This window comes from Caloenas nicobarica, chromosome 6 (genome assembly GCF_036013445.1).
Source record: "Caloenas nicobarica isolate bCalNic1 chromosome 6, bCalNic1.hap1, whole genome shotgun sequence".
NCBI lineage: Eukaryota > Metazoa > Chordata > Aves > Columbiformes > Columbidae > Caloenas > Caloenas nicobarica.
Genome location: NC_088250.1, coordinates 36,851,521 through 36,876,679, shown reverse-complemented (window position 1 = coordinate 36,876,679; position 25,159 = coordinate 36,851,521). Strand labels below are relative to the sequence as shown.

General features: G+C 35.6%; 1 protein-coding gene across 1 annotated transcript in view; it reads left to right on the top strand.

Annotated features, from left to right (window-relative positions):
• LRP1B (LDL receptor related protein 1B) overlaps nucleotides 1–25,159 on the top strand; it is a 527,248-nt gene that overhangs the window by 411,501 nt on the left and 90,588 nt on the right. The window contains exons 54-62 of the mRNA XM_065638136.1: nucleotides 997–1,137; nucleotides 2,272–2,459; nucleotides 3,856–4,039; nucleotides 6,115–6,200; nucleotides 9,732–9,854; nucleotides 12,877–13,058; nucleotides 14,731–14,930; nucleotides 23,919–24,107; nucleotides 24,900–25,048. Of these exons, the coding sequence (XP_065494208.1) occupies nucleotides 997–1,137; nucleotides 2,272–2,459; nucleotides 3,856–4,039; nucleotides 6,115–6,200; nucleotides 9,732–9,854; nucleotides 12,877–13,058; nucleotides 14,731–14,930; nucleotides 23,919–24,107; nucleotides 24,900–25,048 (1,442 nt within the window). The remainder of the gene's footprint in view (nucleotides 1–996; nucleotides 1,138–2,271; nucleotides 2,460–3,855; nucleotides 4,040–6,114; nucleotides 6,201–9,731; nucleotides 9,855–12,876; nucleotides 13,059–14,730; nucleotides 14,931–23,918; nucleotides 24,108–24,899; nucleotides 25,049–25,159) is intronic.

Here is a 25,159-nt window from a genome sequence, read left to right as displayed (position 1 = left end):
AAGAGCAGAGGAGAGCTTGTGTGAAGTAAAATCCTGAAGTGCATCTACTGAGGGCGTTGGGTTCTCCTTACCAGCCTGTTCATTCTACTGCTCCTCCCTCGCCACACCGCTCGCCAGCATAGACTTCTAGGTCCTTGAAGAAAGAAGGGAGCAAACACACCTTCCATTTGCTTTTGGGTTATGTAAATGACATGGTGTTTTGAAAGAGGCAGTTTGTGACAATAAGCTGTTGTAGGGAAAAACTGCTTAGTTCAAGTGGTTTAAGCCAAGCCAGGATCCAAGCAAGTTATTGATTTATTAATGACAGATAACCAGTTGGAAATCAGTGGACTACACATTCCATATCAATAGCAGCAATAAAATGGGTCAGTCACACCTGCAAAATATTGATATATACATGCATGGTCCCTTAAAATACTGACAGATAAATAAGGATGGTTTGACACAGTTTAAAAGAGACAGAAAGAAGATACAGCAAGAGAAGCAGAGGATGCACAAATTCCTGATCTAATTGTAGTATGGACCTGCCTTTCAGGCACTGGCTCTATTTAATTTCTACTGAGTAAACTGAAATCTACAGCAGCATTTGTTGTGTGTTGCACAGCTGCAATGCAATTTTTGTTAGCTTGTAATCAAATACACACCTTAATGTGTGACTAGTATGGTAAACTTGTTATAGTGTAATTTTAGGAAAGAGTTACATTCTTTTATGAGAAAGGGAACTGCTCCTAGAGGGTAGGAATCAAATTCCAAGCCAGACTTTTCAAGGTGTTGTCAGGATGTTAAAATAAATGGCCTAATTCATCAAGATTTCAAACGTGATTTCTTATTTGAGTGCAAACTTTACTTTTATCTTTTTTATATATTTTAAAAATATTTTTATTTTAGATGATAATAATACTTTATTTTTTACTTTACTTACATTGCCTTGCATATGGAAAATTTAACGTTCAAAGTATGAAGCCAAGTATGAAGTTCTGATTGCTGTGTCTCTAGGGTATCGTCACTGTCGTCCTGGAGAGTTCACTTGTGCTGATGGAAGATGCCTGTTAAATTCCCAGTGGCAATGTGATGGTGATTTTGACTGCCCAGACCATTCTGATGAAGCACCTATAAATATAAAATGCAAAAGTTCAGGTTTGTGTTTAATTTTTTTGGTAAAATGTGGCCTTTCCTTTTGGAATGCAATGGATTAGGATTGTAGACTAGCAGATGTAAAACCTCATAGCTTAAATCTCTAGTGCTTTCATGGTGATATTCCTTATGTCTTGCAAGCAGAATGTTTCAGTCCTCAGCATCGGAAACCTCAGCTGACAAAATTCAAGCTATCAGTTCCTATGGCATAAGATGGCTGCTAGTTCATTAACGCATGAATTCTGTTAGTACTAAAATAAATGTGTGTAATAAAATTAATGTAATTATTATCTAAGTTTATAGCTTGCCCTGAAAATGTTTAATATACTCATCACACTGAAGTAGATCATACAAAAGAGGATGTTAGGTTGTTCTTGGTATATTAAAAAATGGTCTATTTTTATTAGCAAATTACTGACCAAATGTGATTTGTTGATACTGGTATTTTCTAATGGCATAACTTAGCTGAGCTCTGGCTGGTCTTCGAGTGGAAAATGAGTCCTGGTGTGTATATCATATGCTACCATGTGGCTTTTTGAGAGACCAGTTCTTCTGTCTAGATCTTACCACTTTATTGTACAGTAGCCCAGTCCTTTATACCAATTTTGATGGAAATCACTCATTTGCTTTGAGGTAAGGCAACAATCTTCCTTTAACAGTAAATGCTCTGATTCTGATATGAAGAACCTGAAAGTAGCTGAGCTGACATATTCAAGTTTTGCGCAACTGGAAAAAAAACCATGTATGCGTGTCCTCAGACAAAGAATGCGTCAGAATTCAGTCAGTCATGTTACTAAACACCCAAGCGTCCACAGGGGAGAGAAGCCATACTTTGCAAGTTTTGCAAACTGTAGAACTGTATTTTGTGCAGAGATAAGGTAGAGGATTCTCAATTAAATGAAAACAAATGTGTGGGAGGGAATAAGTTGAAGTATTCACACATTTTCCAGGAGAGGAATAAACCTTTAAAGACACTGAAATGTAAAAGGTATAATTAAACTATCAATAAAAAATGAATACTCAATTTTCACACAATCGTTTCATCTCACATGCACACCTTGCAGCTGGTCCATGAGAAAATTCATTCCAAATACTAACAGACTACACAAACTTGTGCTCTCTTTTTCTATTTTCCAGAGCAGTCATGTAACAGCTCTTTTTTCATGTGCAAAAATGGCAAGTGTGTTCCTCAAAGTGATGTTTGTGATAACAAAGAAGATTGTAGTGATGGATCTGATGAGAAAAGCTGCCACATTAATGAATGCCTCAGTAAGAAAGTTAGTGGCTGTTCTCAAGATTGTCAGGATCTTCCTGTTGGATACAAGGTGATTAATTACAAAATGTGGTGTAATGTAATGCAAATTCTTAATTCTTAACTACTGTGTGGTTATAATAGAACGCATGTGCTGTACTTCACTGTAATGAAACAGCTTACCTGTCATAGTAAGGATATTCAAATTTTTATTTCCAGTAAGCAAACAATTGCCAATTGTATAAAAGAAAAAAGCAAAATACATATTTTATACCTATGGAAAAAAACATGCAATGTTTTAAATACAACAAATCACACTGATGTATACAGAGCACTGAAAATCAGGAAAAGACATAGGAGTGAATAGTTGTCTCCATATATTTTCTAAGTCAAAGACACAGAAATGTATAAACAAAGTATAATTGCCTAAGTTGTCGTTAGTTGTCTGCATGTGGTGGTGTTTTCTGAATCACCTGAATCTGCTCTTTGGCCTGGAGACGTGGAGAGGAATACCCGTGTGTGGTAGGTAAACCCTGGCCACTGGCTGCAACTAAGCTGTAAATAGAAGCTGAGAATAGACAAGAGCTTTTTTCACAGTTTTAACTCTGAAGTAACCCTGACTGCACCCCTAAACATTTCATCTTTTTAATAGAATATTGACCTGCTGAGAAGTAAATAAAATCTGTCCAACAGGGGTTAGCTCTGAAGGTATTCAAACCTCTGAAGCCATGTCCTGGTCAGGAGGCCATAGACTAGAGAGCTGGAGACTCAGTTGGGTACAGCAAAAACCTTGTCAAAGTAGCATCATCGGGGAGAAAACATCATGGGTCTCTGCAGAGAATTATGTAGAGGCTACAGGAAGGAATATGACACAAAGTTTTCTATGGTTGAAAATATGCCCCTGTTTCCAAACCTCCCTACCCATTTGTATTTTCCATCACTCAGGTTGCATGTGATAAGCTTGCCATGGTGATCAGCAGACCCCAATAAAAATCACCTTCAAGAGTTCTCAGTCGTATTACTGTACCTGTTACACAGAATGCTAGATGTTATCAGTGCTTCAAGAAAAATTATTAAAACCTGTATATCTTTACCAAAAAGCACATGTATACTTGATAAGAAAGAACTCCAAAGGGTTCATACATCATTATTTTCATGAAATAATCATTTCCATGTTTGTCAGGTGTTATTTTACTTTTTTTTCGCTTAAAGAAGAAAGAATAATTACTCATTTTGCAGGGTTATTTTGGAAGGAGTGGTACTTAGGATCACACCAGCAGTAGTTGAAAAGAAATGTAGATATGTCTGCCTGTAAACAGGATAAAAAGCAATGTAAGAAAGATGTTACTTGAAAAACTGAGACTACACAAAAAAGGTTATAATGCTGTCGTATTCAGAAGAAAGTCCTTAAGAAAACAAGCAGAATTGATCAGTAATTCAAAATGAATGTATTTGTATTTCTTTCCCAGTGCAAATGCTGGCCTGGATTCCGGCTGAAGGACGATGGCAAAACATGTGTAGATATTGATGAGTGTTCATCGGGATTTCCCTGTAGCCAGCAATGCATCAATACATATGGGACTTACAAATGCTTGTGTGCGGATGGGTATGAAATACAGCCTGATAACCTACATGGCTGCAAATCCCTTTCAGGTATCACTTTTCTTTTTTTAATTCATTGCTGTATCCAAAATAATTTGTGTAATACCTTAGCCCCAAGGTCTGTGTTACCCTTTTATGCAAGGTAAACTGAGTTACTTTGAAGCACACTACTTCTTTAATGAACAATAAGAATGTGATTCAATGTCTGAATGTAATAATAAGTTCTATTTTTAGGATGTATTATGCTCAATTTTTAGTGAAGAGTCACAGTGGATTATGGAAGTTTGAATTAGTAACTTTATTAGAAAAAGTAATAGAAAAGTTAAAATACATCACTTAATTCTACTTCTGAGTCATATGATAATAGTATGTTTATCATAAGTATTTAAAAGACTTCTGCTGGTTTATGTCTTCAACATTAGATAATTAGAATGTACGTCAAGCTCACTGGTATGAAAAAGAACAGGAAAAAAAAATAGAAATTGCAAAATCCATTATTCCTGTAACATATGAAATCCTCCAATCTTATATGTAATACACAGTAAAGTTCAAGATGTATAAGAACATTGGTTATTTCCTGACGCCTCTGTCTGTGGCACTGATGTTATTTTTATGTGCTTCAGTGAGTAGGGTTCACTAGATCAGTGAAAGGAAGAGCAAAATGTCAACGGGGGAAAAGAAAATATAAAAAATTATTTTAGAAAAAGACCTTCATACATTCTGCTGGATTTCCTTCAACCTTCAGCTTGAGCAGACTCCTCCTTATTCCAGTCTTGCACAAAGTCCTTTGTGTTTTGTTTTTTAAATACCAAAGGACTTCTGTTTTCTTTCTAAATGACAAGAAGCCTGGAAACTCTGTCTGCCTCATGTTCCTGTCTCAAGTGCTTCCCTGAGGAAGCACAGGAGAGGGCAGAAATACAGAGTCTGGATTTTGCTTTACTCCTGCCTCATGCCTTGCAAGCTACTCATCTATTTAGAAGCCATAGATCACTCAAACGAGGAGGGGAGCTGGAGCACATCACAGTGCAGTTTATTGGACTTGTCATATATCAAACCTCAGCAGTTGGAGTTGTTGTATATCAAACTTCAAAAGTGATCATGACAAAGCTGTTTGTGCTGTGGCAAGGATGGTTGTGCTGTGAGGAGGTGCCAAAATACCTGATGCTGATTTCTTGCAAAAATTGCCTTGAACTCTTTGCAACAGAATGGAGCATCACAGCCATTCTCCACAAAGCATGGACAGCCAGTGCTGAGGATGATGCTCAGATCATTTCAGAGCTGGAGAATGTCTTAGGGTTGAACACAAAATGCAAGCGAGGTGGTACAAGGTATTCAGTACAAGAGTAGGTTGGACAACACATTACATTCCAGAGTGTATGAGCAGTAGATACAAATCTTAAATACATTTTTAAATATTAGTGGGGTTTTTAAATTTATGTTAGCTAAGGTCTCTCTTAATAGAGCTAAAATAAAGACAGCTTTAAATATATATATATATATATATATAAAAAATATATATATAATTATTTTTACTATTATGTATGTCAGCATCAGAGATGTTGCAAAGTAAGTTGTGGCATGAATGAATATCTGAAGGAACATTTTTTGATAAACCGGAAAGCTAAGGGTAAAAAAGCCAAATCTGGCTTTGGTTCAGAATTAGAGAATCAGGCTTTGTCCGAATAGCTGTTTCTTTATGTCTATAATTTTCAGAGTATTGGAATCTCAAAAAGCAATGGTCAAAACAAGCTTGGTTTGCAACTGTGACAAATAATAGTGATAATTCGAAAGTGAATGTTGAAATTAAAACAAGTCATATGAAATATATTTCAAATTTAATCTCTGACATTAAATTAGCATAAAATACAGTATGGTTCTCATATTACAAAGGCAAAAAATTAAGTTACATTGAAAGATATACTAATTAATTGCTTTGTTCATTTTTATACTGCATCATTGATCTTTCTTGGAACATTTGAATGTCTTAAATATTTCTTTCATCCATAACATTGATCAGAGCATGTAACATTTATTTTTCAAGCCATCTGTATTTCAGCATTGTATTCCTGATTTTCCATAAATTAACGTAAAAGCTAGTCTAATATATTCTTTCTCCCGGGGTTTAGATGAGGAACCTTTCTTAATTCTGGCTGATCATCATGAAATAAGAAAAATTAGCACTGATGGATCCAACTACACTTTGTTGAAACAGGTATAATCATAGTACCATGGTCTAAGTTTAACTCAATACTTTTATTCTTTTCTAAAGTGTGCAACTGACAGACACATCATCCTACAATTGGCATTGTATGCACCGCAGAACAACTGCAGTACCTCCACAGTTTTTCTGATATTTTAAATTGACTAATTTATCTGAGTTTGACATGACTAAAGCTCAGGCAGTTGTTTCGTCAGTCATTCTGATGTACTAAAAAAAATATTTGTGATCTTCTTCCATCACAATATGTTTTGAGCAATATGTATATTTCAGTTTGCAAAAAGAACCCCAAAAAGTATTTGGCCATGTATTATTTGAGCTACTTACTGTCATAACCCAAATATATTTTTGTTTATGTAGACACAGAATTTCAAGATTTATGGTATTACAATACATGAACAAATATCTTTAGCTAAATCTAACTTTTTACATAATTACTGCAAATTATTTTAAAGGAAAAACACTTAATTTGAAAAACTACAAAAGTAGAAAGTCACCCAGTAAGTACAGAGCTGTGATTTTAGCAGTTTTGCTCTGCTTCTATGCTTCACCTAAGTGTAGTTACTTACCATAGATTAGAGTTTCGAAACATGTTTTAATAAAAACATCTCTTACCTTGAGTACTAATTAGAAAGACTAGAAAAATCTGTTATGCCAGTCAATAGCATTAGGCTTTTTCTGACTTCTTGTGTCAGCACACTGTGCATCTTAATGTCACAAGAGAGGTGTTCAGGTCTTCACAACAGTAATTACAAAATTAACCATCTTGCATTAAACATTGATTTTATTTAAGCATAGCAAGCATTGCGTTCAAGTCCGTTTGTTCTTCTGAAATCCTTCTGACTGCCTCTCATTTACATCTCGCTGCCTCTCTCCTCTTTTGCTGGTATATTTAGTAATAGAAGCCTGTAAAAAGAGAGGAGCAACAGTTAATTTTCTTTATGGTTGGTGTGGACAGATTGGCTCTGAGCTTCATCAGTCTTGAATTTAATGGACTCCAGTACTTTACAGACTGTGTAGCTCCAGCCGTTGAAGAGAATCTGTGTTTTCCATGTCACATTAATCAACTAGGCTACTAAATATCTCTATTATTGAACCACTGGCCTTTGATCCTATAAATATGGCATTTTTAAAAGCATCCCGATTTGAAAGCAGAAGAGGGAGCTATACCAGCAGAAGAGGTGGGCTGCCTTCCTCATAAGGACATCTTTTTCTCCTCATAATGTTATGACGGATCGGCTCTTTCTTACGCGTCGGCCAAATGAAGGCAAATACCAGAGCTGCTCTGGCAAAGGAGCAAAACCGCCCTTCTCTGTGTATTTGATCTGTGCTTCGCCATTCTAACACCTGTTCACATAAACTCAGAGTAAAGGAGCTGAAAGTAGGAGCTCGCTCAGTCTTCTCTGAGTTGTTACGTGCCAGCTCTTTTGTCTCTTTTTGTCGTTTGGGGTTTTTTTTGGTTTGGTTTGGTTTTTGTTTGTTTGTTTTGTGTTTGGGTTTTTTTTTTTACAGTACAACTGTTCAAATTGTGTCTCATGTATGTTCTTTGCCTACCATTTCCTTCGCTCCTACTCATCAAAATCCTTAGGCTTTCCATAGACAGAGCAGATAGAGAGAACCTTCCTCCTCATTATTTGTGGGGTTTACCTGCATTCTTTTGATTGGGGCACCAAGGGAAAGCAACTCATGGCCTAGGACACCATGTGCTGTGTGTAACAGCAACAACCAAAACCAGGGGAGACCGAAGCAGCTGATGCCATCTGAAAGCAACCCGATTTCTTCTAAAAGCAGATTACATGAAAAATGACATAGAATTGTGCTAGGGGGACCTAAAAGTGACATGTAGATTACAGAGAACCATAGTGGAGAAGAACAGAAATGATTTTACCTGTTGATCTTCTGATAAATATTGGAACTAACCTGACCCAAAATAAAACACTTGAAGCCAAAAACTTACAGGCAGTCAATTCTCTTTATCAGTCTGGATACTTAAAAAACTTATACAGTGTTGTAGAATATGTAGGTGTATGGCTAATTTTTATACAAATTACTGACCTTGATTTCTAGAACATTATAAATTTGTCATAGTGTTTTATATTCATTCACTTGTTGTCTCCTTTGTTAAGAATTTGGGGTGGGGGTTTATCTGCAGATGCATTTACACTACTAGTAGAAAAAAGAGACAGGAAAAATGTTTTGCAGCACAGTTATGACTGACAGAACTGCAGTTGGTTTTGTTAAAAACCTGTGTGCATGGGTATGGGATTTTTGAAAATGAGTGGTCCTCCAACACTGGATGGTTTAAGGCTTTCTTTATTGATGGTTTATGCGGCCTTCTACGTTTTGATCAAAAGATAGATTTACAGTATTGTACTCTAGTAGCTGGCAGAAATGCCGTGTATCACTTTCTGTACAATTAAATAGTGTTGCTCTCAGTATTTTAGAGTTGGTTAGTCCAGCACATCCCCTCCGCAACTATGAATTACATTAACAAGGAAGGTTGCTGATCTACCTGAGAGTAGAATGTCGTTGGGCTGATAACAGAACTGATTACCCAATCCTGCGGTTTTACACGGAGTGCAAATTGCATCCGTTCTTTTTACCACTGCTGCTCCGTATTTGATTGATAACAACATCTTTGTATTAATATATTAAGAATAATTGTTATTTTGCTACATGGCAGAATGTTAAGCAGATTATGGGACAAGGCTTTCCTGTTCTCAGATAAGGAAATAAAAGCCATCATCTGAATGGAATCCCTCTCTTATCTTCCATTTGGGATGAAAAGCCATTATTATATGACTGTTCATTCCATCCTATAGGAGTATGTCAAATGTGATCACTGCTCCTTCTTACAATGTATTGGCTTAGTAATTGGAGACATAGGAGACTTCCAGATGCCTGCTACATCTCTTCACTTTCACACTTAATGTTTATACTGCCTGTGTGTGTATACACATATATATCCACACAGTACCTATAATATCTAAGAATTGAAAACCTTCTTATTCAGGAATTAAAGTTAATGCTTTTTTGAACATCACAGTTTTGAATTCCTGCTTAATTCATGCTAATAATGAAATTATTTCATTAAATAAAGAGAATAAATTTTATGCTATTTCCAAGTTTATTGTTATAAAATGAATGTTAAAGTGATGCCAAAGGTAGTAATTAACAGAGGAATTGAGCAAGAGGAATTAAGCAAGAGTTACAGTATTTACCATTAAAGTTCATTGTAGTAATAGGAATGAAAAAAGCAGAAGCATCATTTAGTTTCTTAAGTCACCTGCATTTTTGAAGTGAGAGAGTTCTTTTTTACCAGATTTATTTCTGTTACGATTTTTATCTTATTCTGATTGTTTACAAGCAGTGTATGGAAAAATGAGCGAGGTAGTTCAAAAATATACAGTCGGTAAAATAAAACATCTTGAATATTACATGCGATGTATTTTGCATTCTGAATGCTGTCAAATGGTTTGTATTAAAACACTTGAATAAACAAACTTTTTTTTTTTCCATTTTTAGGGGCTGAACAATGTGATTGCAATAGACTTTGACTATAGAGAAGAGTTCATCTATTGGATTGATTCCAGCAGACCAAATGGCAGCCGCATAAACAGAATGTCTTTAAATGGAAGTGACATCAAGGTAAGTGAGGACAAATGATGGTCACTACCAGAATTACATTTTTTGAGTATCTTGGGAAATGCTCCTTTGTGTATTTAACCCGGATTGTGAGGTTTTGCTATGAGCATACTAACACAGAAAGACATAGCAAGTCCTAGTAAAATTTAATTGCATTTTGATCTTATTTGAAATAGAGGTAGGAACTAAGAGGACTGTATTTATGAGCTAAATTCTTTGACTTAATCGACAGTTACCTGAATTGGCAGCTGAGTGTGGTTTACAGGAGGCCAAAGAAAAAAAGAGGTGTAATTATGTGTAAGCTGGGTAAATAGACTGTATACTATTTCTTCATATACAGTTTTCTGTGGTCTTCAGTTTGTTTTTTGTCTCACCTCCACTACACTGATAATGAAAATAACTCAATGTCTTTGCTGTGAATAATCCAGGATAAAAGTTCACTCCCATTTCTGCACAGTATGTTTTCCCTCTTTAGTGGAATAAGTTCACAAATCCACTATTAAGGACATTTGTTGACTTACCTGAACATTTTTCCAGAATTTGTGATAAGCAGTAAAGAATTCTTCTTTGCTTATTCTCTTACATCTGTCAGGCAGGAGAGTACCAAAAAAAATCCTGTTGCTTTCTAGTGACATAATAATTATTCCAGTTTTTAAGTAAAATTTCAGGAATTTGAACAAACATTAGAAGGAAATTAGGTTGGGGGTTTCGTGGGTATTTCTTTTTTCCTTCATTAATATTGTGCAAATTAAAAAACGAGTGTCATCTTGATGGAGATAGTACTCAAATAGGATGTTAAATTCAAAATAAAAATTGTGAAAATAAATGCATTAGATTTTTGTAATCATTTTTTTCACTTAAAAACTTGGCCCAGATTTGGCCTTTGAAAGCTGAAAATGTGTGCAAGAGATTGTCAAGAATTATATATTGTAGCTGTCTGATATTCCCTCTGCAATCTTTTATCCAGTGCCAAATGGTAACTTTGTCTCCTTGACTTAGATTTTCATACCTTACACATTTAATAATTGATGTTACAAATAATTAGTTTCCCAGTAAACCTGTGTAAATTTTTATTATGAGAGTTTTTATGGTTGGCAACCTTTTCCCTTGAAGTATGAATTTCTTGTTTTACTATTTACTATAGATGAATATACTCTTAGTGTAAATGATACTGTTTGATATATTACCCAGGATTTCTGATTTAGAAGACAGCATCTTTCTAGCATGCCAGCTCTAGCTTTCTCGGTCGGAGAAATCTGATGGCATCTCATTTTTCTTTTGCATTTGATCTTGGAAGAGATATTTATACAATGGAACTTTTTCACATGAATGTGTTCAAACATTAACTCAGTGTTTTATGTATAGTATTGTAGATTCAAATGAAATCTGTTATTGGAAAATGCTGTAGTGAGCTGGATTGTGTACTTTAAATGTCATACTGATGATCTCAATGACTGGAATAAGCTTAAAGTGACCCTCCAAAGGAAAAGTAATCAGAAAAGAGAGCCTAATTACTTTGGTTGATGTGTAGCTAAACTGTTATCTAAGTTTGCAGAGCTGTCTATTTCTGCATGAAGTGTCCCATGTTACAGTGCAGTGGTTGCTGCTGTTGCACATTTATAAAACAGTTAAGCTGGTAGTGCTAAGATATTAGAAAACAAAGTATTTTATTAGTATTAAAAAATTGGTGCATGCCTGGATTTAATTTTAAAAAGATTTTATGAGGTGATAAATAAGGTAATAACCTGGAAGAGTACTTCTACATATTCATAACTATAATATTGGTTTAAATTATCTCGCAGTATTCCTTATCTTGAAGGCTTTTCAGTATCTTCAAATGGTAAATAAAATTAAAAATAATACACTCAGTTATACATAATCTGGTTTATGCATAAAGTTTATATTCTAGTGCACATGCTTTTAGTGATGAAGTTGGCAATAAATTAGAATGTACACTACAGTAATAAACCCATTATTAGTACTTAGAAATCGCGATTATTTTGAAGTATTGCTTGATCTGATTTTTTTTTTTTTTGCCTAAGTTCAGTTGCACAGACCTAATCAGGACCTAATCAGGAACAGAATAGGTCAGAATAGACCTTATCAGGAATAGAATTTATAAACCTAGAAGTTGGACTCTAATGACTGGGAATATTCAAATGTCACTCAACACTTAACATGAAGTACTCCCAGCGAAGCAAGATCGAGTCCTACAATCATGATGAGATTTGTAATCATGTATTTCTAGAGGCGTTTGTTCAAGTCTCAGAAATATTCAAGTCATCAAAAACTTTGAGCGTAACATGTCCCTGTCAGTAGAACATAGATTTTTAGTAGGTTGCTTCTGTCTCTTAGTTTATTCCTTAACAATTTAGTCCTTTTGAAATTTAACTAATTCTTAGAAAGCTCCTCTCTTTTTCTGCCACGTGAATATTGGAAATAAGAGCAGAGTGTTTGCTTTCCAGCTAAGTAATCTTTTTCTGTTTGCCTGAGTTGTGTGCCATTATGGTCTCTCTCTCATGATGACACATGGCACTGCTGCAATACTAAAATGAAATATATGCTGATGTAGACCGGAGAGAGAACTGGTGAGCTAATCAGCAGACATGTTCGAGGGCACACTACAAGGAGAGCCTCATCTCCATCCTGTGAAAAATAAACAGAATAGTAAAGGGGAAAAAGCCTCCTTTTTTTTTAAAGTAAGACAAACGGAATATTAGAATCTTAAGGTGAAAAATTCTTAAAGGCAGTGCATAATGCAGGGAAGTTGGAAATTTGGTATTTACTATATCATGGCATTTTCCATTCTCCCTTACTATAAGGAAAGTGTCACGTTGTCTTAGTCACCTGAAAAGTGTCATTACTTCAGAAGTGTCATTGTTTAACAGGGAGTACCTATTTTTCACGTTGTGTGTCATTGTGTTGTACGTACAACCTCTTAATAGTCTGGTACCGTTAACTCTTGAATTGTTGTTCCTTTTCCCAGTATTTAGATGAATAATTTATGTACTTTTTTATTTTCTAGGTAGTCCACAATACAGTTGTTCCCAATGCACTGGCTGTGGATTGGATTGGGAAGAATCTCTATTGGTCTGATACTGAAAAGCGAGTTATCGAGGTGTCTAAACTCAATGGCTTATACCCTACAGTCCTTGTGAGCAAAAGGGTGAAGTTTCCTAGAGATCTCTCCGTAGATCCTCAAGCTGGGTATGAAGCAAGCATTTTGCAGTAATTCATATTTAATTCTAATTTTATATTTAAATATTTTCTATGAATAAAAGAAGATAGGAAGCACTAATTAGTTTTCTATTATCTGACTTTCAGCTACAGTGGATAACAGTAGTCTAAAATGCATTACCAGTGCTTATTATATCATCGTTACATGTCAAATTGGTATAATAGAAAGATGAATGCAGGTACTAAACCATGTTTTGTTATATTTACTACTCCGTAAATGTTCATTTAGTAGGAGAAAAGCAGATATTTGAAGAAATATACCTATTTTCCTTAAAGAAGTGTGGTGCAAAATAGCAAAAAGTTCATATATACATGGAAGATAATTCTTACGTTTTGCTTCATTTATTCACTGAGGTGAATAAAGTGTGTTGTTAGCACTCTTCTGTGTTTACTAGTTTTGAAAATAATTTGGGCCATTCAGGTACCGCATATTTGAAGCCTTTTTTTCTGATAGTTTTTGCATGTTCACCAAACAGAGAAAATGTTTAATCCTGCATAATTTGAAGATAGCTTTTGCCTTTTATATCTATAAAATTAAAGCTTTTATTTTCACACCAGTGTAATAACTGGACTAATTAATTATTAGGATACATTCAGTTAAGGAGTTTATTTAAGGAGATTTAGTTTGTAACTTTAATTTTCTTTTTTTTTTAATGTATTTATTTTCTTGTTCATTTATTTTAATGTTTATTTTAATATGAAAAGCTGCTGGAAAGAAAACCTGTGTTTGCAATTCAAATTCAGACTTATTGTTTGAAATTGTATTAATCGTAGTTTTTTTTCTCACAAATGAGAAACGCTAAATCAATTAGAATGCTAATGCCATACAATAGTAATGATATGTTTCCAAAGAGAAAGTTTTCTGTTGGAATCAGTGCAGAAACGTCCCTTTCTCTACCGCTTATTTCGAGCAGGCTCTGTGCCGACATATCACACCTATGTTTTTCGGGTACCCGTAGCTGGTTTTAGGGCCACCATTTCCTCCTGCACACAAATACCACACCAGGTGACTACTAAGAATATGAACTTCTGGGTTTTTGAGAGCCAGTCCAAAGCCTGTAGGGAGATATCAGTTACCCAGCTGGAAACATCTGTCCTGAGGTTCTAAGTGATGGTACTTTTTCATTTTTTCTTTTTCTTTTTTTTTTTTTTTTTTTAAAACATGCTTTGTATTTTGGCAAAATATCATATGGAAGAGAAAATTGCTACTTCGGCTTTCGCACAGTCTTTCTTGTTGCTTTACTCATTTTTAAGCCATTTATGTCAGAAACTGTTCTAATGTAATACAATATTTGCCATAAGTTTAGTAGAGATGGCATTTTTGTAGGATGCAAAATTCATAAAGTCCAACCTGGATGGTACTTCAAATTCTAAGGGATCAAAACTAAGCAATTTAAATGCGCTTTTTGCTAATCCATAATGAATTAGATAAAAGCACAACATGAGGACTCTGCTGTTCAACCTCTTTACATTTCACTGTCATTTACAGACAGGTCTAGACAAATCCAAAAAGCTATCTGAAAGATGGAAACTTTATAGAATAATTACTGATTTATTCTTGAGATCAACTAAATACATTAATTATTTATTGTTATTATTTCTGCATCTCCAAATGAAGCAACCGTTGCATTTTGTTTTATAGATACTTGTACTGGATTGATTGCTGTGAGTATCCTCACGTTGGCCGTGTTGGTATGGATGGCTCCGGTCAAACAGTTGTCATAGAAACACAGATATCTAGACCTATGGCTCTTACGATAGATTATGTCAACCACAGACTGTATTGGGCTGATGAAAATCACATTGAGTTCTCTGACATGGATGGATCTCATAGACATAAAGGTTGGTCAACAGTTTTTAAATTTTTTTTTTCTTTTTTTGATAATTTTCAAATTGAATGTGCTTTACATGTTATGTGTTACTATGTAAAAACTGTACTTTGAAATGTTTTTGCAACTTTGATACATTTTTTCCTTCTTACCAAAATTTTAAAAGATGCTTTTCACAGTCCTTCTCTGTTATGAATATGAGTAATTTTTAAACATGCAGTAAGACAGATCCATGGAAAAACTGTCAAATGAAAACAGAAACTCTAGAAACAGACTCAGCCCCTTTAATTCTGTACTCAGGTGTATATTTGCAACATACGTTCTTGACCAAGTTACAAAGCCAGGGTAACGTGGCTGCTAAAAGTGGAAGGGATATGTCCTTTGTGCCCTGAGTCAGGATGTGGCTAAAAGTGGCATTTTTTCTGAGCTGAGAAAGCCTGGAAATGCCCATTAGTCCGCTCAGCATGAGTCAATAAGGACACCAGTATTGCAAATGTAATTTGGGGCTTTCCTGATAGACATGAAATAGTAACTTTTGAAATACTTATATAACGAAGAAATCTTTATCCCTATGTTCTGCTTCTCACCTGACAGATAATTAAAATGCTAATATCTTTTATCTATAAAGCATTAAAAAAAAAAAAAAAACACACACTATGATGAATAGTTCTCATATTCCAAATGGTATAATTAAAGATCTTTCACTTTAATTCAAATATATGAAATACTCAGTCTTGGTGTGCTGGGTTGTTGGTTTTGGGGTTTTTTTTGAGATGAAACAGTTTTACTTGAGCTCCCCTCCACAAGCTTTACCCAAACTTAGACACTGCTGCTATCCTGGTAAAAATTCATGCCTTTGGGCTTTTTTAGACTTTTCTCTCATACTAGGTGCCTCCAGGTTTTCTCCAAATCAGAGTTCATGAAATAACTACTTTATTTTCAGGCTGAAGTTTTGCCGTGGAAGAAAACAAACAAACAAGTTTTCCAGCCTTTGTATTCATTAATAGTAAGTTATAAATAGATAATGAACAATTCAATGACATTTATTTGAGATGGCAGATTGCAGAGACAACAGCAATAGCTATGAGTGCTGTAAACATCTCTCTTAATCTCAGCATTAACTTCCTTAGATTTTGTAACGACCACAGGACAATTGTAACCGGCTCGCCTAAGCAATCCTTGCCCAGACGGACCCCCCAGTGCCCGCTGCATTCCTGCCAATACTCTATTTTTCTTACAGATAAAGCAAAGCTCCATATTCCTCATGATGTTATTCCCTGTGCTATTTTGTTCTCCTATAATTATCCTCTTACGCTTCTTTATGGATCTTTCAAAGGAAAGAAGTAAATAACAGCCAGTGTGTCTCTCTTAGCCCTAACCTGACGGAAACGGTCAAAACCTTTCTCAATTTTTTCTTTCAACCTGAAAGTTGCAGAATCAATCTTTCTCAGCAAATGTCATACTGTCACTAAATTTCAGAAGATATCTGTGAAATTCCAGTCATGCTGTCTTTGGTGTCCATTGCCTCCATCTCCAGCCCGTGGATTTCTTTTCCACAAGTGGGTAAAATCAGCTTCAGATGCTTTTATCTTCCTGGAGCTAATGTCTTCCCCTGAGGATATGTGAACCTAGAGAAGAAGGAAATTTGTCACACAACCACAGCCGGGACCAGTGAGGAGCAGGTTTTCGTAGAACAAAATTCTCCTTCTCATTCAACAGAGCACCACCACTGCCAGCTTTAGACAGCTGAACGTGTTCATGGCTGTTTGAGGAACATGTGTGAGTCTCCAGCTATTACAGTGAAAGTGTTAAAGTCAAACATTACTCAGCATTCTGTAAGCTTTCATGCCTGATATTAATAGCTTTACTATTTCCATTTGTTCATGAAAAATTCTAAAAATTTGGTACCAGTTAAATACCTCAGGCAAGTGCCAAAAGTTGATGGTGACTTTGTATGATACCACCTGGTATCATACTACTTTTGAGGGCATCTCTGTTTTAAGTAGAGGTGGCATATAAATATTGAAGCAATAAGAAACATGCTTTGGGAGAAAGATCCTGAGGTACTTAAATTATGTGGGAGGAAGATTTTCTTCTTAGCTAATACTGTTTGTCACTTTCTGTTGATAGGAGCTTCACTCAAAATGTGATTATCAAACCAAAATCAAGTTGTAGAAAAGTTTCTGTGGATTTAACAAAGAAGTGATAGAATTTGTGGTGTCTGAAACAGATGAAACATGCCTCTGGGTGCTCCAAAGGGTGCTTTGAGAATTTTGCAAAGCTCCTACATAGTGATCAATTTGTCTTCAATCAGAATCTTTTCCCTGCCTCCCCACTTCTCCTGGAGCAAGCTACAAAATAACTTCTGCATGTCTTCATGTTTCAGCACAAGACTAGAAATACTTCTGGAAGATAAAATTTAGCTACTGCAAATTAATTGTCTTAATAAGGGAAACTCAGGGAAGTTCGGTGATCGGGGTTTAGAGGAGGTGAAACTGTGATCACTTGTAGCTTTCTGGTATGAGAAACTGTAATCCATGTTGATAAGCACTTAAATAAGAAAGGTCAGTTTTATATCTTGTGATAACTGTGTTTCTTGAAGACATATTGTTCACATGGATTTCATGGTCCATTTTCCTTTGTCATTTTGAGACACTTTGTGTTGTCAAAGTTAACTAAGGGATGGCTGAGTTTATTCTATCCTTTGTGTTTTCCAATGGCAAACGATAAAGGCACAGATATGATGACAATTAAAAAAATACTCATGGAGCAGAGGAAAAAGTCCCAATTGGAATCATGTGATTGACGCAATCTGAAGTGCCAGTTATTGTAAGCTAAGTATTTTTTCACCTGTTCTGTGACCTTTGAGGACAAGAGTAGCTTGCTGTGCGCTTTTTCTGAGAATATGTGTTTTGGATCTTAAATTACATGTTACAAAATGTATCAGAAAATGCCACAGAGATTTCACAAGACCCAGCAAATGAGTATTTTGTCAGAAGGGGTGGATTTTTTATCATAAAGAGATAATATTGTATGAGATGGACTGCAGTGTTCTGTTCTCTGCACTAAATATTTCTTGAGGACAAACAGAACAATCTTAGGGTAATTATTGACATGCTGTATGTTAAACCAACGAGTGTTTATTCCATGCAATGGAGTTTACAAGAATTCAGATCTTAGTGTTAACACTTTTTGCAACAAGGTTTTGTTTTGTTTTCTTTCTTAACACAGCTTAAAGATTTTTCAGGAAACGAGAACAACCGCTTTTCTCTTGTAAAGTTCATCCGCATTTCAATACAGAAACGGGCTTTTGTAATTATCAAGAGAGTCCTAGAAAGAACTTTGAAAACATGCTAACAAGGCCAGAAATCTTACAGTACTTGGGAGCTCTTCTTGGCACTAGGGGCAGCAATGACCTTGCTTATCTACTTGAAGTTTAATGCTTGATTATGTAAACTGTCTTTAGAGCTTAGCCAGTTTAGCGCTGCAGCATTCACAGATGTTATGCACAGTAAATGATTAAGCAAGCATTGAAGCACTAATCTGGCTAAGCACTAAGCTGGTTTACTTCTGTGAGCTTTAAAAAAAAATACATTTAAGAATTTGTCCGACTTAACGGCTGCTTTTGGTTCCTGTTGCCCAGAGGAGATGCAAGCTTTGCAGTTCCCCAGGTATCTGCTTGTCTCATGCAGGTTTTCCTGTCCTTCAGAGCTCTGAAAACCCAGAGGTACCCAATATTTCCCATTTCACTCTTTGAAGATGACACTTTCCACATAATGAAACTGTGAAAGTGGAATCTTGATAGTCCAGTTTAGGAAGTACTGAAGCTTCTCTGAGCTGAGATTAGTCCTTAACTGTGTCGAGTTCTTTGATGTTTTATGCTGTAAAAGCAAAAGTTGGGCACTTCATTGGTTCATCTTAAGCAAAGAAAAAATGTTGAACCTTAAATGTATTAAGTATTCGTAAATTACTTCTTTAGCTGTAATATAGTTAACAGAGAGAAACTCTCCTATAGTCTCCATTTTAAAAAACATTTTCTTCAGAATTCACTTCTTCCTGAGTGTTTCAAACCTCAGAATTAGTGTACATATATGTAAGTTTTAAAGTATCAACTATAAGGTTTTTGGAGATTATAACCTTTTTTTTTTTTTCATTTTAGCACCTGTAATTTCAAAAATTGCTAATTGTAAAGGCTTTGTAGCTAGAAAGTGTTTGTGTCCAATTCTGAACTCTAGTACCAGAGTTTTATAAAAGGGTAAATCCAATTATTTATGAAATTGTCCTAATGTAAAAGTAACCTAGGAGATTGCAGAAACCAATTCTTTCCGGGTTTGTACTGCTGTTTTCATAGCTCAAAAATCAGAGAAGTCTGAAAAGAGGGTTTCTCAAAGCAGATGAAAAATAAACAGTAGTTCTGATATTGCAATAATTTTTGCCCAACTTTGGAGGAGTCTATAGAATTACTTATTATAACCACAACTGATAACACCAACTGATAATTCCTTCAGCTCCACTATTGCATCCTAGATTCAGTTTTAGTAATTGTTCAGATAAAATTCTCCAATTCATATGTCTTCCTAAATCTGATTATTTTATTATACTGTATTCTATCTTTTTTAAAGGATAATATTCAGGAAAAATACAAAGGTTCATGTCTATTAGAGGCAATTCACACACATTATTCTAAGGTTCCACAGTGTCCAGTCAATGGAGCTCAGTTTGTGAAGCTTGCCAACAGGTTGGTTTCTGTATCTTCCACTGTTCTTGTGAAATAAGAACTTCTGGAAATAATTTTCCTACATACTCATTCAGAACTTAGCAGACATTCGCTGTATATTTCTGTATGAGCTGGACATGCGACATCACAAATTTCAAAGAACGTACATTACTTTCTGTACAGTTGTTCCTGTCAGAAACCAACCAAAACAGAGAACATAAAATACAGGATTTTTTGTGTCACCAGGTCTCCTTCGTTCATATCAACACAGTCAAAAATGGGAGATTTTTGATGAAGAAAGTTGCACTACGGTGAACAGCTCCTCTTGCTGTGGTAGAAGATAGAGGAAATAATGTTTTTTTAAACAAAATGCCACTTTAATAAAAGTAATAGTGATTATAAAATATCTTTTAAAAAATCAGTGTTTTAATGTAACATACTTAAATTTAATCACATCTGTCAAAATTACATACTTTTTCACAAGCTTAATAGACATAAGATTATTGTCATTATTCATTATGATTTCATTGCCTAAGCACTTCAAGTTCTTTATCAAAAGGAGCAAGTACCAGGAGGAAGTACTACAGAGAAATAAAAAAGTATTGACTGTGTTTCGAAGAGGTTATAAGTTGAATGTAAAATGAGACAGAGATGGTTACGAGGGAGTTCAAATGGAAAGAGGAGAATATGGGTCAGTGGTTGCAGCACGAGAGAACATCAGCATTTTATTTGTTTTGTATGTATAATGGCTATTTGCTTATTAAGTTTTGTTCTTTCTTGATGCAGTTTGTCTTTGGAGGATTGTTTCTTCTTCTTAAGATTTTATCATTGGTTCAATTTGGGTCAAGATGTCAGTAGGCTTTTTATTTTCATTTTATTGCCGTTCGGAAAATCAAGAGTTTCAGAGAGTGGAAGGCAAAATAACGTAGCCTGGTTTTTAAGGTTTGATCCCCAATGTAAATTTTATGCCTTTTGGGTGCCAAAATTCTTAAACAGAAACTGCTCTAATGCCACTGGAGTTTATTGGTTAGAACAAGTCAGCATTTGTCCTTTCTAAGGACACTTTTTCTCGGCACATGGATTTTACGAGCTGACAATAAGACTTTGTTGTAGTTGTTGTTCACTTTCGTTAGAGTATTTGTTTTGCTTTTGGAAATACTTGCATTTCAGTAAGAGCTGAGTGACACTGGCCTCCAGTTCTTCAGTAGGGATATTTTGTAGTTAAGAAATCCTACACGGCGTGATTTTTATCCCTGAAATCAAATGAACATTTTTTGTGCTTAAGTAGGGGTATACAGAAAATATAAGGGAAACAAAGTTCACACAAGAGAAAAGTAGAAATTTTTTATCAAAGATATGACTAACAGCATGTGAATTTATTTTATTGGATCAAAATTAGTACAAAATGCAGGAGAGAGATGTACATTTTAAGTCTGCGCACACTTCTCATGTCTACATAATCGTATTCCCTCTTATGGAGATATGTGGCTCTTCTTCCCTCTTCATGCAGCACTTTATCTCCGTTTGGTATGTTATCTACTGTCATTTGTATTTGTGTTCAAGTATCTAATAATTTATATGTTCCACTGCTTCTGATCTGTTGCAAACCTCCCCTTTTTTCACTTTTACTACCCACATGTATTTTTTCCTCCTATTTTCTGCAGCTTTTTGATACGCCTGTGCATTCCTTCTCTTTCTTATCACAATTCTCCTCATCTTGTTTGGTCAAGCACTGTTTGGGATTAGCATTCAGTGTTAGAGAATCCATGATTTATGTATAAAATTAAAGCCCAGTAGAGAACTAGAGGTGACAGGAGAAGGCCTGTTAGAAAAGGAGGGATTGCAGGGGACTTGCCCATCTCTGGTAGGAGGCAACTGTGGTAGGAAAAGGAATCAGAAAAGCCAATTTTGGGTGCAGATATTCCTCAGAAGTTGCTTTGGGTGGCGATTATGTATTCCATGGTTTTTGTCCCTCATAAGTGTTGAGTAAATGGTTGAATATGCGCCCACAATGCATTTTATTACATAAATAAGAAGGGCAGGGTCTTGAAATTCAAAGTATTGGTTTGAATTAAAAAGATTCTGTTGGTGGCACAACGTAAATATTTTTTACTCATATATGATATATAGTGTATGTTGCCGTATATGAAAACTGGCATATATGTTCTCAGAGGTACCATAAGTTGTAAGAAACTTGAGTCACTGAAGTAACTCTTTGGGACTTGGTGGAAGAAGTCAGCTGAGTAACACTGTTCAGGCTAGGATTTATGGAAGGGACTAAAGGCATTTCTTCCTCTTCCCTTGCACCATAGCCCAGTGTCCCTGTCCGTGATGATGGAGGCTGAGTGCTATGGCACTTGGGCAGTTATGTGTGTAATATGTGTGGGTTACAAGGGATTTTTTTAAGAATTTGATGCTCTAACAATGAGGGGAAAAAAGTGCATGTAGGAAGTACTGGTTTAGTAAAATACTTATGGGTTGCTGGAGCTGTATGCAATGGATTATTGGTCTGCAGGTGGGGTGTTTTATTAGTTATTTTCACCGAGTATTTTGAGATGTGGTTTGGGCTTAATCTTACTTTAACTCAATTTCGGAAGCATTCATAGAGGCCATAAGGTGACATGGTTTTGAGAAACCTTAAAAGGAAAAAAAAAATCTATTGAATACATGGGTAATTCTGGAAAGTGATTAATACTGAGTGAGTGCAATTCTCATGGCCCCATGTTAAAATATGACTATTTAAATTCTCCACGAATTTGCTGGTAGAGATCTGACCCTTATGTTCATTTAACATATTTTTTATGTTTAACAGCATATATTGCTTTCTTACTAATGGATTGTCGAGTAGACATCTTGATTAAATGTTTCCAAATAGGTGATGCAGGGGAAGCAGAGGCACTTATCAGTTATGACTAACCTGGCTTTACTTTGAATTTGCAGAAAGTGGTGCTTTTTCATGGTGCTTGCCAAAGAAAGGAGAGCAATTAGTGTTGCTTTCCTGTTTCAAACCGATTCACACCACCATCCTGTTATTTCAGTCTGATGGCTATGGCATATGTAAACATAAGGGAAAATAATTTCAGACCTAAGAAGCAAGGTTTCCTTGGCCAGAAGGCAACATACGCTGCACTGGAGTTCACTATCGGCAAGACTATTGTATATGAAAGTGCATTTGCTACGTTGTCATTACATGTTCTCCGTATTGGTCATCAGTGTCAGTAAACTGTTAAATGTTCCAAGATTTCCCAGCTCTATTTAAGTACATTCCACATAGCAAGATGAAGCCATTTCCATCTAAGAAATCAAGGTAAAGGTATTACAGATATACTGGTTAAAAATGGCAGACTTAGCTGCTCTGATCTATCTTTTCAGCTCTATCAGTAATCAGAGTGATTCAGCGATGAAAGATTGTCATTTACAAATTGACCACTGTGGTCAGATATTCTCCGGTTACATGATAACAGCTGTGTACATTAAAAACAAACCAAAAAAACCCCTGGAGTTCAGTTTATGTTTACCAAGAGCAAATAGTTCAAAGGGTGTACAATAGAATCATAGAATGTCCTGAGTTGGAAGGGACACACAAGGATCATCGAGTCCAACTCCTGAATAGGATAAAGGAGATTACAAAGCTTTTTCTCCCTTTTGTCCTTCCATCATTTTTTAAATGATGCTGATTCATAATCTTGTGATATTGTAACGATGGGGTATTGTCATCACTTGGTGTATTTTTTGAATTGTATGATTGCTTATGCTAGCAATAAGCCCTCTTACTGTTATGTTTATTTTAATACAAAACTTTGCCTGTCTCATCAGTGTATTTTACCAAAATAAAATACTATTAATTGCCTTAAAGGTTGTTAACACAGTGCATTGGAAGATGTATAGCGTGCATTTTGGATGTTTTCTAATAACTTTTATTCCCCTAAAACAGCAAATTAATAATGGCCTTCTGTAAAGAGTAGCTTAAGTTATATTTACATTACGTACTACTTTAAAACTTAACATGTCTTTGGTTTACAACCTGGAGGTGATTTTCGTGAACAGAAGTTCTTTCATTTCCTTGTCACTGATTGGACCAACTAATTCTAAGCAAGCAGAGCTCGTACCCCATCCATCTTTATCATAACTGGTAATAAAGAACCCTCTAGGCTTGACATATTGTCATGACAATTATTCTCAAGACATTATATAGCAGTTGTATCTGTCAGCCCTTGCAGTATGGAATATTTTAACTGGCAGTCTTCCAAGAGTGAACATTAATCCCAGCATCTCTTTTTACAGTCCCTAATCAAGATATTCCAGGGGTGATTGCACTGACGTTGTTTGAAGACTATATCTACTGGACAGACGGGAAAACCAAGTCACTCAGCCGTGCCCACAAAACCTCTGGGTCAGACAGACTGTCGTTGATTAACTCATGGCACACCATAACGGACATCCAGGTGTACCATTCTTACAGGCAACCTGATGGTAATTATTCCGCCTATGCTTTCCATACAATACATTGATGTATTTCACTTGGTAGCCAGTTGCTGAGTTAATAGGAGCTCATTCAGCTGCAGTGATTTAGTTTTATTTCTGTTTTGTTCCAAATTGTGGAAGTTTTCAAATTAGCGTTTTTAAACATATATCCGTGATGAATGTTGTAAGTATATCTGGTATTAAATGCACTGTGTCTTGTTCAGTGGCAAAATACCGATTTGGGTGCTTAAAAATTAACCCAGAATACTGACTTGAAGCACAGAACTGTTAAGTTGCATTACAGTCCAAGTTACTGCTTATCAAGATAGGAACAATATGTTATGAAAATATTTAATCTTATTATTTGAAAAGAGAGTGTTAATTTTACAGAAGACTACTGTTGTTTAGGAACTTGTTTGACTGAGGGAATATCTGAGAATGTAGGTGTTACACTTGTGTCTGATCTCCCTGTGTTTGAATTGTAACTGAATGCAATTTGGCACTTGACCTAGAAAAGCTAATTTTTTATCTCATTATAAAACAAACAAACAAAAATCCACTAGTGCTTTTTTCTTCCTCTTGTCCTTGCAGTATTGAATCTACATCCATAGTAATAATTCATTTTTGCGTACAAGAGAGAATAGCTTAAAGGCAAAAGAAAAAGGTTGCCTCTTACAGGTTTTTGAGACGTTCCGTTGTAAAAATACTATGTGTACTACATTTTTCTTCCTCTATAAAGCAGATATCCTGAAGTATATTGAAATAATAGGCTCTGATATTCTTTTCCTATTCTGCCCACAGTGTCTAAACATCTCTGTACACTAAACAATGGTGGTTGCAGTCATTTATGCCTTCTGGCCCCTGACAAGATGTTCACTTGCGCCTGTCCCACTAACTTCTACCTCGCTGCAGACAACAAGACGTGCTTATCCAACTGTACTGCCAGTCAGGTAAGCGCATGTGTGTGGGAGAAGGGGGAGTGGAGAGTATATCTTACTGTGTTTCCACTGGCTTTTAAATAATGAATGCTGGTGCCCATGAAATGTGGAAGCATCAGTCAG